The sequence below is a fragment of the Phyllostomus discolor genome, chromosome 1 (genome assembly GCF_004126475.2).
Source record: "Phyllostomus discolor isolate MPI-MPIP mPhyDis1 chromosome 1, mPhyDis1.pri.v3, whole genome shotgun sequence".
Classification (NCBI taxonomy): Eukaryota; Metazoa; Chordata; class Mammalia; order Chiroptera; family Phyllostomidae; genus Phyllostomus; species Phyllostomus discolor.
This window is the reverse complement of record NC_040903.2, coordinates 52565925-52583825: the sequence shown is the minus strand read 5'-3', so window position 1 is coordinate 52583825 and position 17901 is coordinate 52565925. Positions and strand designations below refer to the sequence as shown.

Below are 17901 nucleotides of genomic sequence, written 5' to 3'. Positions count from 1 at the left end.
ACATGCCTCTAAATCCTCTCCTTGTCCCAGCCTTACAATTCCATTTTCTTTACTTTTTATTTCCCCCAATTAAATCTTTAATTAATCCAAGATTCATTTTGGAGCATGGTGTAACATTTAAGAACCTTTAAAAAAAAAGGCAATCCATGTGTTGCAAACCATCTTTTTTCATCTAGTTTAAAATGTCACTTTACTGTGCATTAAATTCCCAGGTTATGTTTATTTCTTGGTTTTCTGTTCTCGTCCATTGAATGATCTGCTGCTTCTTGCACCAGTACGCCACTATTTTAATTTCTTTATGACATGTACTTCAATGTTACAGTTCCAGTTTCCCCTCCTCATTATCTTTTTTGGTATTCTCTTGGCAATGTTTCCCTCAATATTTGAGATGAATTCTTAATCAGTACTCCAAGTTTGAAAACATTATTTTAATTAGCTTGAGAATTAATTTTAACTGACAATCTCTTGAATCTCTGAATATATATCCAGATATATATTATGTCTAAGTATTATTATACATTCCTCATCAGCTTTTGGTAGTTTTTTCCTTAAGCAAAGCCTGCCCACCTCTAGACATATCAGGAGTTTTTCATTTTTATTGTAATGGTTTATTTTTTCATTATAATTTATTAATGATTATTGTTTTGATATCAGTGCATTTGACCAGACTGTAGAACTTTTTCAAGCTATAATTTTGTAACTGGAGAAGGAATTGAGTTTATGGCAGGTTCTCAGGAAAGGCAAAGTGGATGGTAAAAATATCACCAGAAAGCTGTAATATTGAGAAATGGTATGATGCAGATTTAAAAAAGTCAAATACAAATGAGAGCTGCTTTTATTGAGGAGTAAGGTAATTGCTTTAGAAAAAATGAACATATAACATAGTTAATTTTTCCTCAATTCCATTAGCCAAAATTTTAAGTAATTTGTTTACTAACCTTGTACAATCTTATCTTCACCATTATGAAGCCTCTTGTGTGCCTCACATGTTCTGCATTCTTTAAAGCTTGTAAACTTGAAATCTAAATACTCATTTCCACTTCCATTTTTCTCCAGCAACTCCTGTCTTTCCATCTACATTCCATTTCTTAGGAAGTCAAAATATGTTGACTCCATACTCCACAGAAACTGGCATAAATATGTGAGTGTATACAGAAACTCCTTTTAATGTAGTTCTTGACCTAGTGATTCCAATTGGACTATGCCTGGTATTGTGGGTGAAGCAGACAGGAACAGGCACAGGCCCAGAACAGCAGCTCATGCAAAACCCCAGCTCACTCAGAACTCACCAGGCTCCTCTTACTGTACACTTGGCTAATGATTTTAAGAACTAACCAAAATGAAATGTAACAGAAACAAACACCACACAAAACTGGAAAGTCTGGCAACCATATTTTTACAGAAAGACAAATGCATAAACATTAACTTAGGTACTTATCCCTCAGAGGCCATTTATTGCCATTTTGTTCTTTATTGGTTGACTAACTTGCAAAATTGTTTGGAATTAGCAACTCAGCTTAGCGCTTGGACTTTTAGGATTGCTGCTGGACGGTGCTGGGGTCCCTGCTGAGGGACTGACTCCTTCATTGGCAAAAAAAAAAAAAAAAAAAAAAGGAAAACAAAAAACCAATTAACAAAAACAACAAAAATTTATCACGTCTACTCAGCCTAGCTAGACCAAATAGTTTTGGTGTGTGTGATTGGTTTCAACTATGATCACCAAGCATTTGCTTCTTACAATAGCCCAACTCAAAAACTGTATCCTACTTGTCTCAGACCAGTAAAAAATGTCTGTAGTGACTGACATCTGAAGAGAAAACGCTGACATTTCCAGAGGCAGCCTATAATGAGTGCAAAAGACATCACCAGGCTGCAGAGAAGGAGCCACACACCAGGACTCCAGGTCGACCGTAGAGATTTGGCTGACCCTAGTGTTTTTGCATGGAGCAAAGAAACTTAAGGAGTCTATGTTAGGCCAACTCTGAGCTTCTGTATTCCTTAGTCAAATGCTATCTGGATACCAAGTTTTGTGCAAGCAATTGAAAAGGTAAGATTTCCAAGAGTGGGAATGGGAAACTAATTTCAGATCCAGAGCAAATGCCCTATAGAAAGTTGTTGCTTAGAACTCTTATGCCTATCCAAGACTCAAATAATGCCCTGATCTAGCTTTCCTGCACTTACTTTAAGTTATGCTAATGGAATTAATAATGCATAGAATGCTATTTGTTTTATGATGAAACACAACTGAGATGGATACCCTAACAAATCCCTTAGCAACAGTTTTCTAATTTCAGTTCAAAGGTTGTCATTAATGTTTTGTCCTTGTAAGTTTCCAGGAAACATATCAAGCACTTTTCCACAACTGATTCACTCCTTCTTTGGGATGTACAAAACCAGGGCTGACTTGAAAATGACCTGAATGTTCAATGCACTTGTCAACCAACGTTAGCAGTGTAGAAGGCCTGACTGATGCTCTAGTTACTACAGCATAGGTAATTTACTCAGAATAACATAAACAGTAAGGGAAAGAGAATTAAGATTCTGGAAAGTCAGAGACTTCTTCTGCAACACTTTCTAAATTTTTCCATTACATAAACTTCCCATGCCCTTAACTACTCTAAAGCATTTCTTCTACCGCTTTCAAATTCATCAAAACTTGGCCCTCCTGGGGAGACTGCTTTCTCTGAAACTCTAAACGGCCGTTATTACTCTCATCCCAGATACTTCAGGGTAAAGGGGTGAGCTCTTTGTTCCCATCAACACTTCCAGACCATTACTAGACTACTGTTTTCTATCAAGCAGCATTCCTTTGAAGTTCATACTATTCGACTACAGCCTTCCCCAGCTCCCTTCACTGTGCCACCTAAGTCCTCATTCACTAAGGATTTCTGGCACTCTGCCCAGTCTCCTCCTCCATTCTAAGACCTGCCTTCATGTGTGCCCAAATGGACACATATCCAACCTCTGAACTAGCTCCAGACCCACATCTCTCCCAACCCCTAATCTTCACTAAGACACCTCAAATTTAACATGTACGAAACTGAACTCATGATCTACATCCTTCCCAGCCTTAGCCACCAGTGTTTGCTCAGTAAATGACACAATTAAATAGCTGCATAAAGCAGAATATAAACAAATTTATATTTTTAGACTGAATTAGCTTCTCTCTCATCCTAAACATCACAAAGGCACTTTGATCCACTATATCAGTATATCTTGAACCCACCCATGTTTCTCAATTTCCACTTTTCACCAACCTAATCTGAGTATCCATTATACCATAACTAGATTACCACAGTACTTAAGTGATCTCATTGAATCTACTCTTACACATTCTTCTTCCCTCATCTGTATTGGACACTGCAGTCAAAATGACATTTGTTTTGCTTATTCTGTATTCTCAGCACATGTACACTGCTAGGCACAAGAAAATAACAATTTATGTTGAATATATGTCAAAATGAGAAAATAATAAATACTCAATAATCAATATCCCCAGTTCTAACATCTCTTACAGTTTTGCAGATAGAAGAAAACTGAATATTTATAATCATTGATATAAACTGTTCTTAGCCTATGGCCAGAATAAAATAAATATCCAGTTTGTGATGAGAGGTTCTCTAACAACATATTTAAGTCATGGTTACAATGGTGCATCCATTATCTCTATTACATACAGTCATATTTCCAAGAATAAAAGCCTTCAGTTACCATTTGGGAAACACGCAAACACTTAGGCACATTATGGCTAAATAAAAAGCATAGAAAAGCACAATCATTATTCTCAGAAGGATTCTGATTTCTTGCTCAATAGCTGACTGCGTTTCTGGACTCAGTTTCCCTGCATCACTGTAGGTCATAACTTCAAGCTAAAATGAATGGGAAGAAACTGAACAACAACAACAACAAAGTGACAACACTCAAACAGAAATGTAGCAGAGGAAGTATTATCCTATACATAAGAAAACAAATTTCACGGGGCTAGGGGCAAAGAAGAAATTCAATATAAAAATGGCCTTTAGGGCAAGGAAATTTCATCATTCTTCTGAAAGTATACAACTAAAATTAGAGAGTGAGCAAGAGAGAACATTCAAAACCATCGTGAGTGCCTTCTTAGACAACCTTGGCAGCTAGTCCAAGTCCAGAAACCCACAATTCAGAGAATTGGAATTGCTTCCTGAAACTACAGTGATAATGTAAGCAAGTGGAATAAGTGCAAAGGGTTAAAGTATGGCAAAGTCAGCCAGTAGGTCTTTTCTGTCATATGAACAGTAACAACTAAATAATTTGTCTTATCATCTGGTTAACTCATGAAGCAACAACTGTTACTGTTCGAGCAGCTAGAATAAAAACAATGCCACATGTGATTACTCAGAAAAGAAGTTTTAGTTAAAATAAGCTGGGACAAATCCATTTGGAACGAGAGGCAAATAAATGTTATCAATTAATAATGAGAACCCTCCCTCACAGAGGACTTGGCACTTATCATTTGAGACATGAGGACAATTAAAATTAACCAATACCTTTTCACTCATTCCAAATTTAGTAACCATCCACTTTGCTATTTTAATTGCATTATCAAAATCACTGGAAGCACCTAAAATTTAAAAATATACATAGAAGTCAATTTTAAAAATATCTCCAAGCCAACCAACATAATTTGAACTAAAGCCACTCAACACAGCCAACCTGTTGTAATGTGGTCAGTTCCAAATATAAGCTCCTCTGCCACTCTCCCTCCCATACTAACATCCATTTGTGCAAGGAGCTGAGCTCTGGTTTCATTCCATCTGTCATTCTCAGGCAACAGGGATGCCTAGATAATTGAAAAACAGGGAAAAAATCAGACAGGGTTGTTTGTTTGTTTTTTAGAGACATGGGAAGGGAGGGAGAAAGAGAGGGAGAAAAACATTGCTTGCCCCTCACATGCACTCCAACTGGAGCCTGAAGCAGCAACCCAGGCACATGTCCTGACTAGGAATCAAACCAGAGACATTCCACTTTGCAGTACGATGCCCAACCAACTGAGCCACAAAAGTCAGAGCAAAATTCAGACAGTTTTGAAACACTGATGTTAATAACCAGAATTATCATCTGGCTCTCTCACCTTACTTAATACCATGATGCTGAATGCCCAAAGACATTTAGTACAGATGGTCATCAGGTGACTAACAAGAAAACTATCAATTTATAAAATAAGGAAAATTCTTTATAAAGCAAAATGGGTTTTATAAATAACAGGTAGATAATGCCACTATTGGCCTGTTTTATCCTTCATTGCACAGAAATATTTAAAATATCTCTAAATAGAAAGATATGGAAATAAAATTTGCACTCAATAAGAAAAATCTTAGAAAAACTACTGAGCCAGTATGCACTTTCTTCTATGAGGGGAAAAATAACAATTACATAATTAATAATTATACTTTGTTGTCATTCTGGAATCAGATTTCATAATGTAAATGTGTAGTACTTCAAGTATTAAGGAAAATCTTTATCAACAAATAACTTTCACAAATATCTCTAATTTCAAGATGGTTCAGGAAGTTAAAGTCTCAACAAACTTGGGAAGCAGTTCAATTTTCTTTTTAAGTGATTTTCATCAGAAATTCCATACAAGAGCTTCTGGAAAATGCTATTAGAAAGCAAAAAACCTACAAAGTACTTACATGCCCGAGTGTTGGCCCGCGAGGCATGATCGTGGCTTTGTTGATCGGCATTGCATCTTTAGTGTAATATCTAGTACACTAGATAGTGTGGCCAGATTCATGATACGCAGTGATAGTTTTGTTTTTGTTATCAATTTCCATGCTTCTACATTCATGACCTAAAAGACAAACTTTTAATCAGGTAAAACACTCCATTAGACAGGTCTATTTAAGTGAATAAAACCAACTGGCCTCAAAGCTGTTCTTAAAGAAATATTTAATATGACTAATAAATATTTTAAGCAAAGTAAAAGTTTAAAAACATGTAGAATTCTACATATACAAGGTCTGTCCAGAAAATATCCATCCATGGAATATGAAAGATAGAGGCATTTATTTTTAAATATATTTAATTGACTATACTACTATAGTTGTCCCATTTGTATTCTCCTCTTTATTTCCCTCTACCCTGTACCCCGCCTTCCACCATCATTCACCCCTTGTTTCATGTCCATGGGTCATGTATATAAGTTCTTTGGCTTTTCCATTTTGTGCCTACCATTCATGCTTCTTATTCCCTGTACCTTTCCCCCCATTTTCTCCTCCTCCCTCTCCCTGCTCATAACCCTCCATGTGATCTTTATTTCTGTGATTTTGTTCCTATTCTAGTTGTTTAGTTAGTTTGCTTTTGTTTTTGTTTTTCTAGGTTCAGTTATTGATAATTGTGAGTTTGTTGTCATTTTACAGTTCATGTTTTTGATCTTTTTCTTGGGTAAGGTCCTTTAACATTTCATATAATGAGGGCTTGGTAATGATGAACTCCTTTAACTTGACCTTAAATGAGAAGCACTTTTTCTGCCCTTCCATGCTAAATGAAAGCTTTGCTGGATAGAGCATTCTGGGATGTAGGTCCTGGCCTTTCATGACCTTGAATACTTCTTGCCAGCCCCTTCTTGTCTGCAAGGTTTCTTTTGAGAAATCAACTGATACTCTTATGGGAACTGTTTTGTAGGTAACTGTCTCCTTTTCTCTTGCTTCTTTTAAGATTCTCTCATTTTTAATGTAATATAATGTAATTATAATGTGTCTTGGTGTTTGCTTCATTGAGTCCAATTTCTTTGGGACTCTTGGAGCTTCCTGAACTTCATGGAAGTCTATTTCCTTTGCCAGGTTGGGGAAGTTCTCTTTCATTATGTTTTCAAATAAGTTTTCAATTCCTTGCTCTTCCTCTTCTCCTTTTGGCACCCCTATGATTCAGATGGATGTTGGAACATTTAAAATTGTCCTGGAGATTCCTGAGCCTCCCTTCATTTCTTTTGAATTGTTTCTTTTTTCTCTTCTGGCTGATCATTTATTTCTTCCTTCTGCTCCAAACTGTTGATATGAGTTCCTGTTTCCTTCCCTTCACAGTTGGTTCCCTTAATTTCACTTTTCATAGCCTTCACTTTTTCCTCTATATTGCCACCATACTTAACCCTTTTTGTGAGTATCCTGATTACCAATGTTTTGAACTCTGCCTCTTATAGGTTGGCTATTTCTTCAGCACTTAGTTGTACTTTTTTGGAGCTTTGATTTGTTCTTTCATTTGAGCCATATGTTTTTGTCTCCATGAACCTGTCTGTAGTAAAGGGTGGGGCCTTAGGTATTCACCAGAGTGGGGCAATCCACATCTCTATGTTGTGGCACTATATGTTGGGGAGGGTTCTGAGAAGGAACAATGCCACCTGCTCAGCTCTTGGCTGACTTTCAGTCACTTCCTCCACTACCAACAAACAAATTGGGTCCTTCTGGTGCTGATTTCTAGTTGGGTGATTTTGTGTGTGTTCTAGGACCCTGTGGGTCTCTCCAATTTACTCTCCTATGAGTCTGGGAATTTCTTCTGTCACCTCAATCCCTCCAGGTTTCTTTCAGTCAGAGGTTTTGAGAGTTTATTTCCCCACAATGGAACCCTGGGTTGCATGGTCTCACTCCCTAGTTGTTCCTCCTCATGTATCTGCTCAAAAATGTGGGACCACCCACTCTGCCAGCCAAGAGTTCTCTCTGCCCACCTGCCTGTCTCTGCTCCTTTTACCAGTCTGGATGAATGTTTCTTCTTTACCTCCTCGGTTGTCAGACTCCCATACTGTTGGATTTTCTGGCAGTTGTGGTTATTTTTTGTTTTTAAATTTGTTGTTGTCCTTCTTTTGGTTGTATAAGGAGGCAAAATGCATCTACCTATGCCTCCATCTTGGCCAGAAGTCTAAGGGTATTTATTGAAGAAGGTACAAGATACAAGAAACATTGTATATAGGACAATGATGCCTCAGTCCCCTTCAAAGTAGGCACCTTGGGATTTCACACAGTTCTCCCAATCACCCTCACCTGTCCTGTCCTACTTCCCTGGACCTCATTTTAGTTTTGGGAAAAGCCAGAAGTCACAGGGCATCAAATCTAGGCTGCAGTGGGGCTGTATCACCATGGTGACTTAATGTGTTGCCAAAAAAACTCTGCAGAAGACATGATGCCCAAGCTGGTGTACTGTTGTGATGAAGCTGCCAGTCACGAGTTGCCCATAGCTGTGGCCTTCTGAATCATCCAAATAGCTTCTGCGGAGAAATGTTCAAGCTTAACACAAATCTGAGGCAGATTCATTGCTTTACCCACCCAGTCATTTTGAATGTGATGGCCACATAGTACACATGTTCACTCAATAGTGTCTACCACCCCCACTGACTAGTACAGTGAAGTTGTCATTACTCATGCATGTGCATTCCAGTCCACTCTCCTTGGTGGCCAGGTAACATTGATGTCATGCAAACTATTCTCATTATATTAACAATGGTGGGGCTTTTTCTGGGAAGATGGTGTAAATTACAATTTCAACTGAAAACCAAAATTGTTAGAACAATCTTCTTAATTCTTATATCAAAAAAGGAAGCTTAATTCCATTTCTAGAAAATAAACTTCCAATTTAAAAGGAATGTCATAACTACCTTGTTTTGAAGTCAATTCAAAATTTAAAATAAGAAGTAAATACTTAAAAGAGTAAAATTAACTATTCTTTTATCAGATTGCTGATCAGATTATCAGACAAGTTGTGAAACATGCACACCCATGCCCCCCCAAAAGTATAATTATAAAATCTATATATGCCTATAAGAGGACAAATTGTTTAGCTACATTCAAGTAAAAATTTTCATGTTACTCTATCTTTGTTTCTCATAACATCTCAAAATGAACTTATTCTCTAACATACTGAATAGTACAAGATAGAAAAAAAGAAAACCTGCCTATTAGAATTTTATCTTTGGAAAACTCTAGTTCTTTCATGGTAACCATTTCTTTTTCATCAACAGCTGCCTTTAACACAGCTTGGTTCACAAGATTCTCCAACTCTGCTCCAGAAAAGCCAACAGTACCTCGAGCTATGATTTCTGGATCAACAGCTATATAGAAACATGAACACAATATTAAAATTGCAAAACAGTTAATACAAAGTTTGTCACAAAGAACTCAAATTTCCAATGAAAAAAGAAAACAGCCATCATGAACTGTAATTTAAAATATTTATCTTTTTTAAATTTATTTTTTATTCATTTTCAGAGAGAGAAACATCAATTTGTTTTTCCACTTTATTAATGTATTCATTGGTTGATTCTTTTTGAAGATTTTATTTATTTATTTTTAGAGACAGTGGAAAGGATGGAAAAAGGGAAGGAAAACATAAATGTGTGTGAGGTTCATGAATCAGTTGCCTCTTGCATGTCCCCAACTGAGTACCTGGCATGCAACATGGGCATGTGCCCCAGCTGTGAGTCAAATCAGTGACCTTTCGGTTCACGGGCCAGTGCTCAATCCACTGACCCACACCAGCCAGGGCTAAAATATTTATTTTAATGAAACTAAAAAATAAACTTACTTTACTAAATTCTAAGGGAAAAAAGCCAAAATTGTTATTAAATATCCCATTAAAATTGCCATTGGAACAATCACAAAAGTTCTTAAGGTTAAATAACTTTATGAAAAATAAAGAAATGTAGACTAATGGACAATTTTAAAACCTTTAATAATGACATATCTTTCCTGGCCTAACAACAAATACAAAAAGCATACTCACAGACAACAAATTTGTTTTCTAAGTTTCACCTTGGAATACTTTGGATATGAAAGCTCCCTTTACTATGGGAAACATACTTGTTTTTATCACTTGATTCTGATATCTTGAAAATACTGCAACTTTAATAGCTATATTTTATTATTCAGATTGGTCTAGGATGTTTCCTTCCCTTGTGTTTTTACAGGTGGCTTTCCCCTCCTTTGGCACCAAAGTGATTATATCATGAGGTACTGTGCTCATAATATACAGACACTTTTTTCTATCATTTCATATTTATATTCATCTTAAGAAACATATATTCATCTTAAAGTATTATCTATGTGGATACTCAAATGAAAACTTTCATTAGAAGCAGGATTCAAAATGATAAAGTCTCCTATATATACATTAATTATGAAATAAATGGAAGAAAAGAGAAATAAAGAAACTGGTCTTTTAAGACACTGATCAGGTAAGAAGCACAAACAAGGTAGATTGACATATTACCATTTTATGAAGATAACAATGATTGTATCATGGAATTAGACTTACACTGATCAAACTTTATTTTATTCAGATACCATTTCAAAATTTCTGTTCCACCTTTTACATCTGGCCTTGGAACTGTAACTTGCATGTCAAATCGACCAGGAAGAATTAAGGCACTAAAGGAAGAATACAAAACAAATAAAAATTAATAAGTTGTCTATGTCCAGTTAACCAGGACTACCACTCTAAGGAGTGATTGGAAAGACAATGCAACCAGAGGTTAGAAGAATTTTTGAACATAAGTATCAGATAGTTTCTTGTAAAAATGGCTCACATAAGCTTCAACCACCGGAAGGCAGAACAACGGTATACACAGATATATGTGCGCATCTAGACAGTACACAGCCTCCAGAAACAAAAGCGTGCGAGTCAGTCAGGTAGGAAACCAATAATTCTACACTTGTCTATTATGAGAGCCACATACCCATCTTAACTTTGTAAGTGCAGAATGTTAAACTAGAGTCTCAGGCAAAGACAAACCATTAGATGAAATAAAAATATGACTCACTTCTATAAAACATCAACAAAAATTAAAACTACAGTACTTTTTATTTTTAAAATGCTCTCCACTCAAAAAAGTTTGTGTGGTATGTAAGTTGTCAGAAGGCTATTTTAATAGGTTTCAGGAGATATAGTTAACATGCCAGCAAATGTAAAGTGAGCAACCCATGCACCCTCTCTCTTTTGAGAACGCCAGTGTCTCCCCTCCTCCCTCACCCCGGGCACTTTCTCTCTGCCTTTCTTCTTCCTGAGCTCTGAGGGCCCTCCTTTTGCATCTGTTAACTTGTTTCCTGAGACCATGCAGCCCAGCTGGCTCACCTTTTCTACATCTCTGGCTTTCTAAATAAACATTCTCTCATAATTTAAAAAATAAATAAAATGCATTATCCAGGGGGTTTTAATATATTTAGAACTGTGCAACCATCACCACGATCTAATTGTAGAATATTTTCATCCTCCCCTTCAAAAAGAAATTCCATATCCACTAGCAGGCATTCCTCAATCTCCTGGATTGTCGGCTTGTGATGGAATACAGAGGGGCGCTGGTGGCAGGGGGCTGAGTGGTGAGGTTCTCTCTTGCTGTCATTGACTCTCAAGGCCCCTACAGGGGTGCCTGCCCTCCTGTCCGGCCCTTGTAGGACTGTGCCCGTCCTGCCCTATGACCTTGCCGCCAGCCTGGTTTGTCCTCATCTCCTTCGAGGTTGGCCAAGAACACGTTGGACTGCTTCCTCACCAGGTCCCCAGGTCGGTGAGTAGGAAATCTCATCAGGTGCTGCCCCACCCCCAGCTGTGCTCTGTCATCAAGCTCCTGTACTTAGTTGGGGAGCTGGGGAGCCCTGGGAGCTTTCTCATAAGCAAAGAAGGACAGCAGCTCTCCTCTCAGTTTCCCCAAGCATACCTGTGGTTTCTAGAAACCCTCACCTCTACCTGGTCCTGGGCTAGGCTGGGAAGTGGGGAGTGAAACCCACATGTAGGGGAAGGTACATGCTCTCTGGTTTGCCTGGGACAGTCCAGTTTGTGACAGTGGTCCCAGGACAGTTACTCAGAGCCTCCCTTTCAACTTTTGAAAGGATCCCGGTTTGGATATTAAGCTGTATGGTCCTCCCCAAACAATATCTAGTTTACCTGTTCCCTTTCCATTGCTTTTCTTCCCCATTCTGACCTAGAGAATCTGCATCTCATTTCGGCTTGGAAAACCTGACCTTCACTGTCACAACATATTCTTTCAGATCTAGTGTTTATGGCATAAAATTAATGCTGTGACTCTTTCAAGGCCAGGTTTTTGACATCGAGAAGCCCAGATTTTTGAACCTCCTAAAAGCATTTCTTCTGACTCTCTGGTGTAATAACCCCTCCCTGAAATGTACAATGGATGCCTCACAGTCTCCTTTGGTAAAGGGCCATAGGGTACAAATAAATTACTAGTGATGAAAAACACGTGGTATAGGAATCTAAAAACTTACCCCCACCACTTCCCCCTCCCTCTTGTAATTCCCTTGACCTTACAAAGAAAACTGACTTCTCAGTAGAGGTAGGTGTTCTCTGCTACCACAGTCCCAGGGGCTGAGAACTGGATCTAAACTGGGCTCTCTGGGGACAGGAGGGTGATCGGTTCCACTGCCGGGAATTGGGTGGACTGCTGGCCTAGGACCATCTAGGATGACTTAGACCAACCAGAGGCCAGACGCCCATCCTGATCATCAGCACCCCACAGAGGCCCCGGAGTTAAACACACCCTGGGGAAAGGGAGGTGCTGAATTCAGAGAGAGTGCCCCGAATTAACAGGAGTGACGTTTCTCCAACCCAGTGGAGTTGGCCCACAGGATAGAAACTGAGTAGACTTATGCAAAAATTAAAAAGTTACATGTTTTTGCATATTTGAGCTGTGTCCTGAGACTCACTGGCCCTGCTGCATGTAGGGATTCGTGTGGGATTCATAATAGTAATAATGATGATAGTCATGATGATAATGGTGGTCCAGGCTGCCCTCTGTATCTGTGGGTTCCATATCCGGGGACTCGACCAGCTGTGGACTGAAAATGTGCATGAACAAAGGTCCATTGTTGCTGATGTGTACTGTGTGGTCAGGCCTTGGATGGTTGTGTTTGCACTGAATGTGTGCAGAAATGTTTGTCATTATTCTCTAGGCAGTACAGTATAACAGTTATTTATGTAGCATTTACATTGTATTAGGCTTTATATGTAATCTAAAGATGATTTAAAGTATTTGGGGGGATTTGTGTACATTATACACAAATACCACACCATTTTACATGAGGGACTGGAGCATCCATGGATTTGGCACCCCAAAGGGGTCCTGGAACCAGTCCCCAATGAATACTGAGGGACAACTGTCATATTTCTTGACTGCTTACTATGCACCAAGCTCTGTCCTAAGGGCTATAAGTTGTTATGCTGTAGATACTATAAATTGCCTCATTTTACAAAAGAAAATTGAGTCACAAGGAGATTAGTTAATTGTCCCAGGTCAGAGTGCACACCAGCTCTGCAGACTGATGATAAATCCTGTGGTGGAATTTGGAGCCAGTCACTCCAGGACATGAGAAAACTGTGTGCAGAGTTGAGGCAAACTTCTCAGAAATCAGTGATTTAGAAGTAGTAGTGGGCCAAGCAAGGTGAGACTGCATTTGAAAAAAAAAACACAACAGATTCTGAATCTGTGCAGGATAACCAGCAAAGGAAGGACTTTAGGGATGAGGAAAGGAGAACGGAAAAGCTCTTCTGTGAATTCCGGAGTGACCTGAACTTTGTCCTGGAGAGACAGGTTTCATAGCTTGTAGCTCAGAGCTCCATCCACATCCTGGAGCCCAGCCCTGGCCCCAGGTAGAAACCCCAGGCTGCAGGCAGACTGGCATCCCCTTGATCTGCTGGGAATTCCTGAAGCCACTGCCGACAAGCTGGGTATGGGAGGAAGATTGCAGTTTCCAGTACTGGAGGGGAAAAGCATTGCCCATCCCAAAGAGGATGAGATTTTTGTTTGTTTTGCTTTTGAGACAACCTCTAAAAGTTTCTGGAAGAACAAATGCTTTCTCTGCTTCTGATTTTGTCACTGTGTAAACATTTGACAGTGGGCTGTCACAGAGAATCAAAGAGGGTTTGGGAACTTTGTAAACTGGAAGGGACCCTGGAAACTGCCAGTCTCAAGGGGTGGAGCCAGAGGGGCTCAGGCTGCCTCTTTCCTCCCCAGGCCCAGGGGGAAATAAGGAGGGGAGGAGGCGTGGCTGGGCCACAGGGTGAAGAGGTCTCCCACGCTCAGTTTGAGAAAAGGCAAACCCTTTCAGCTGCACACTCCCAGCTCACTAATAGTAACCCCCAGGTAAGTGAGGAGATCCGAGAGAAGCCATGGAGCACCCCATGCAGCACAGCTCTCAAAGAGGAGCCAGAGTTGAGAGGCAACCCCAAGAAAGGAAGGGGGAAAGCCTGAACAGTTATGAAATCATGATCTAATTGGATTTCAGCCCTCCCCCTCCTCCCCCCACAGAATGAATGATGATGGTCTGATGTTATGGAAATCCCGACAATGCTCTTCTAGAACAGTTGTGGGATTCGATTGCCTACCGCCAAGAAGTGTGACCTCCAGTCAAGAGTTTGGTGGAAAAGGAAAGAGGTTGTTTATATAAAGGTTATTCAGACTTAGAATAATGGCAGATTTCTGCCATTAAGTCCTGCTCCCTTTAAAACACCCAAAACACATAGTCCTGCCTCCCTTTGCCAAATCAGACCAGTTTCAGAACACACCAGTCAGAGGTCCTGTCTTTCAGAAAATCAGAAGTCTGCAGCTCAGCATTCCCCACCACTGTTCAGCTCCAAGCATCTCTCATGAATCTGGGTGTCTAGGCAGGTCCCCCACAGCTCTGCCACCTCGACCGCCCCCTTCTCCAGGCAGACTTCCAGGCCAGCCTCCTGGTGGCAGACTCACTGACTTTCAGACCTCCCAGCGGACTTCCTCTCTCACTGCAGACCTCTTGGCTCTCTCTCCCTAACCTTCCACCCATCTTAACTTAAATGCTTACCATGGAACTTACTCTGTGATCTGATATCTGGCCCTTCCTATGGTGTGTTAGTGTCCACCATTTTTGTCAGTTTCCCAGTGTTTTTTACCCTCTTTGGGCTGCCATCTGTAGTCAGGGCAGGAGTTCCCTGTGACACAGAGGCAGCAGGGGTGGTATCTGCCCCCTGCCTCTTACGCAGCTGCGGTGTGAGCTGCGCCCTGGCTATGTCAGGAGTCACTGCAAGTTCTCAGAGTCACGTAAACAATTCTCCCTGGGCAACAGCCCTCTTCCCTTCAGGAATGCACAACTATTAACCTGCCTTTTGTTATGTAATATGTGCTTAAATGTACTTCTGCTCTGTGGGTGTCCTTCCCTGCCCCAGTCCTTCCTGTAGGCTGGATTGTGAGGGTTGCTCCCCTTCTTTCAGGACATGCATGCTCTGTACCCCATTACACTGAGACAAAAAGGCATTGTTATGGAAAACAAAATAAAGTTACCTTTCTTGTATACTTGAGTTTAAGGCCTGAGTAATTGTACACTCTGTATATTTGCAGAAGCTTCTTAGACTAGGCCCATTTTTACTATGAAAGGAGCACCTGTTTTCTAGAAGGAACTGGAAGACCCTGAGCTGGAAGGTGGATGAGAAGTGTTCTCATTTGGTAATGTGCCTAAATGCCTTGTGTATTCAAGCAAGCTGCATTTCCCTTGATTTGGGCTGTGAGGACTGGGAGAATCTTGGCTCTCTATGAATGAAGATAATGCTAGCTCTTGTGGTAAAGAGGTGTTGTTAGCGTGCTGGTTCTTGTCTGCAGGCGGGCTGTTGTTTGAGGCAGACAAGGCAGAAGTGTCTGCTTTTGAGAAAGACTTTGTGAGATCCCCTGGGTAAAGTGTTGGCAGAGATGCTGGTGGTCTCGTGCAAGGACAGCGGACAGCCTCCTTCAGGCAGCCTCGTGGGCAGTAGACATCCAGCTGGGGTGAGGAGCTGGGAAGGGAGAACTCAGAAGCAGGAGGACTTGGCCATGGAGGTTACGAAAGATAAGGTTTGAGGACTTGATACACATGGAAGGTGCTGAGGGCGCTGAAATGTGAGTTACATAAAATGGATGTGAACACAGCATGATATTCAGCTGTAAGAACATCCATTTTCTTTGCTTTTCTATCTGCAATCAAGTATGACTTAATGTTCATTGGCTTGATTACAAGATTATACTTGCCAATCATGTTTTGAAGGTTTTGTCTCCAGGTAAAAGCAATTCTCCTCCAAGTACCCAAATCCTCCAAATAGAATCTTGAGTAAAAAAGGTAGATGATTTGGGGTAGATTGGTCTATACGATTTTGAGAAGTGCTCTCCACTGTTGCTTCTGTTACAGAACACAAGGGGCGGGGGGCAAAAGCAATATACTGTTACTGAAAGGAACCTGCCAGGTTTGTTATGTCTGCTGCCTTATATGAAAGACATCTCTCAATGCCAGAGATTCATGAAAAGGAAAGGAAATGCTTACTTAATGCTATACAAGCTTAAAGTAGTGACCTAATGTCTTCATCAAAATCCCAAAGTCCATTAAAACACCTACAACCACACCCTTTGCCCAGTCTAGGGTATCTCAGGAAAAGAAATAGAAGTCCATGGTTCAGGCAGTCCCTGGTTCTTCCCAGTAATCCGTCTTGGCTGGTAGGCCTCCCTCGGTTCCCAGTACCATCAGCTGTGTTGCCAGGATCTCTGCTAAAACTGGGTGGTGGTTCCTCCTACTAAAGTTGCAGGGGTCCTCACTCTGGCAAAGCCACGTGGCTCTCCTTTCTATTGCCACAGCCGAGTGGTCCTCTCTATACAATGGCCACGGGAGTCCCCACTCTGGCAAAGCCTAGTGGTTCTCCCTCTCTGTACTGGCTGTGGTCCTCCCTCCTTAATGGCTGCTGCATCTGGGTTTAAATCCCCACACCATTCTTCCTCTGCAGCCCTATTTCCTACTCCTCCCACAAATGGCTACACTTGCCGGCACTCTCATATCCTTCCAACTTTACTGGGCTGCCATTGTGAGTCTGGGCAGGCGTGGCCCCATGTCATGGAGGCAGTCTTCTCCAAGCTGCCACGCAGGTGCTGTAACTGGGGGGACCTGCTCCCAGTTTCATCTTGGTGGGGAAGTTACTTCCATTCCCCTGGCTTAGAGCATGGCCACAGCTATTTAACATATCTATGTAACCAGTTAAAGGTTATAGATATGTTAAATGACCACACCAGAGGTTAGTTGCAAAACTGTTCCTATGCAAAACAACTCTCAATGGCCCTGCTCCATGTGTCTCTTCCCCCAACCCGCACCTGTGGGGGAGAAGGCGTGAGGACATACTAATATTTCCTGGGCACCTTGAGTTCTGGACCCCATTCCAAATCCCTTTTTTGGGACCCCCCTCTTGGCTGCACCCTGTTATACTTCCACACCTTGGGTTCCTGGCTGAGTGTGTCCTGGCCAGGGAGGGGCACAGTGCTGGGGAGGTCACGTGCTGCATCTCTGAGAGGAGCCTCTCCAGCTGGCAGGGGAGCTGGCTGCCAGCAGCCCATTCTGTTCCACTGAGCTACCTGCTTCTGGTGCTGGGACACACAACAGGATTAGGGGGTCTCACAGGCATCTGCCTGTTGGCGTACTCATTTCCTACAAAGCGAGTTCCTTGGTCAGAAGTAACGTTGTGTGGGGGGCTGGGACAGAGTACAAGACATCCTGCCAGTCCACCGAGAGAGCGCTGAGAGTGCTGCTGGCAGCACGACAACAGTGAGGGAAACACATCCAAATCCGGAACAAGTGCCTGTTCCAAAGGGAAACATTTCGGCTCCTTCCCTGATGAAATAGGTCTAATGTAATCAACTCGCCACCTGGTACCTGGCTCCTCCCCAGAAATATTCACTGCACTAAATGGCACTGCCAAAATCCTAGGAATCCTCTGTCATCTTCCCTTTCCTTCACAACATTTCCCATGGAAAGATCTAGACAGCAAGTGATATAAACATGAGAAAGATACATTATTGCATGAAGTGTAGCTCATTGGAAAGCGTTTAGTCTTTGGAGCCCAACAGACTCTGTCACGTACAAGTGGCATGACACGAGGCCAGCTTCTGGCTTC

At 41.0% G+C, this 17901-nt stretch overlaps 2 protein-coding genes across 2 annotated transcripts; both read right to left on the bottom strand.

Annotated features, from left to right (window-relative positions):
- Positions 1-3894: 3894 nt before the first annotated feature.
- LOC118499941 (ATP-dependent zinc metalloprotease YME1L1-like) lies at positions 3895-5779 on the bottom strand. Its single transcript, XM_036022587.1, has 4 exons — positions 5776-5779; positions 5670-5739; positions 4690-4816; positions 3895-4597 (listed from the first exon to the last, which is right to left on the bottom strand). The coding sequence occupies exons 2-4, from the start codon at positions 5718-5720 to the stop codon at positions 4386-4388; spliced, it is 390 nt and encodes a 129-aa protein (XP_035878480.1). The 5' UTR covers positions 5721-5739; positions 5776-5779; the 3' UTR covers positions 3895-4385.
- LOC118502107 (ATP-dependent zinc metalloprotease YME1L1-like) lies at positions 5748-10400 on the bottom strand. The gene is made up of 3 exons (XM_036033216.1): positions 10276-10400; positions 8918-9073; positions 5748-5827 (listed from the first exon to the last, which is right to left on the bottom strand). Exons 1-3 carry the CDS (start codon positions 10358-10360, stop codon positions 5748-5750), a joined length of 321 nt encoding a protein of 106 aa, XP_035889109.1. The 5' UTR covers positions 10361-10400.
- Positions 10401-17901: the final 7501 nt, after the last annotated feature.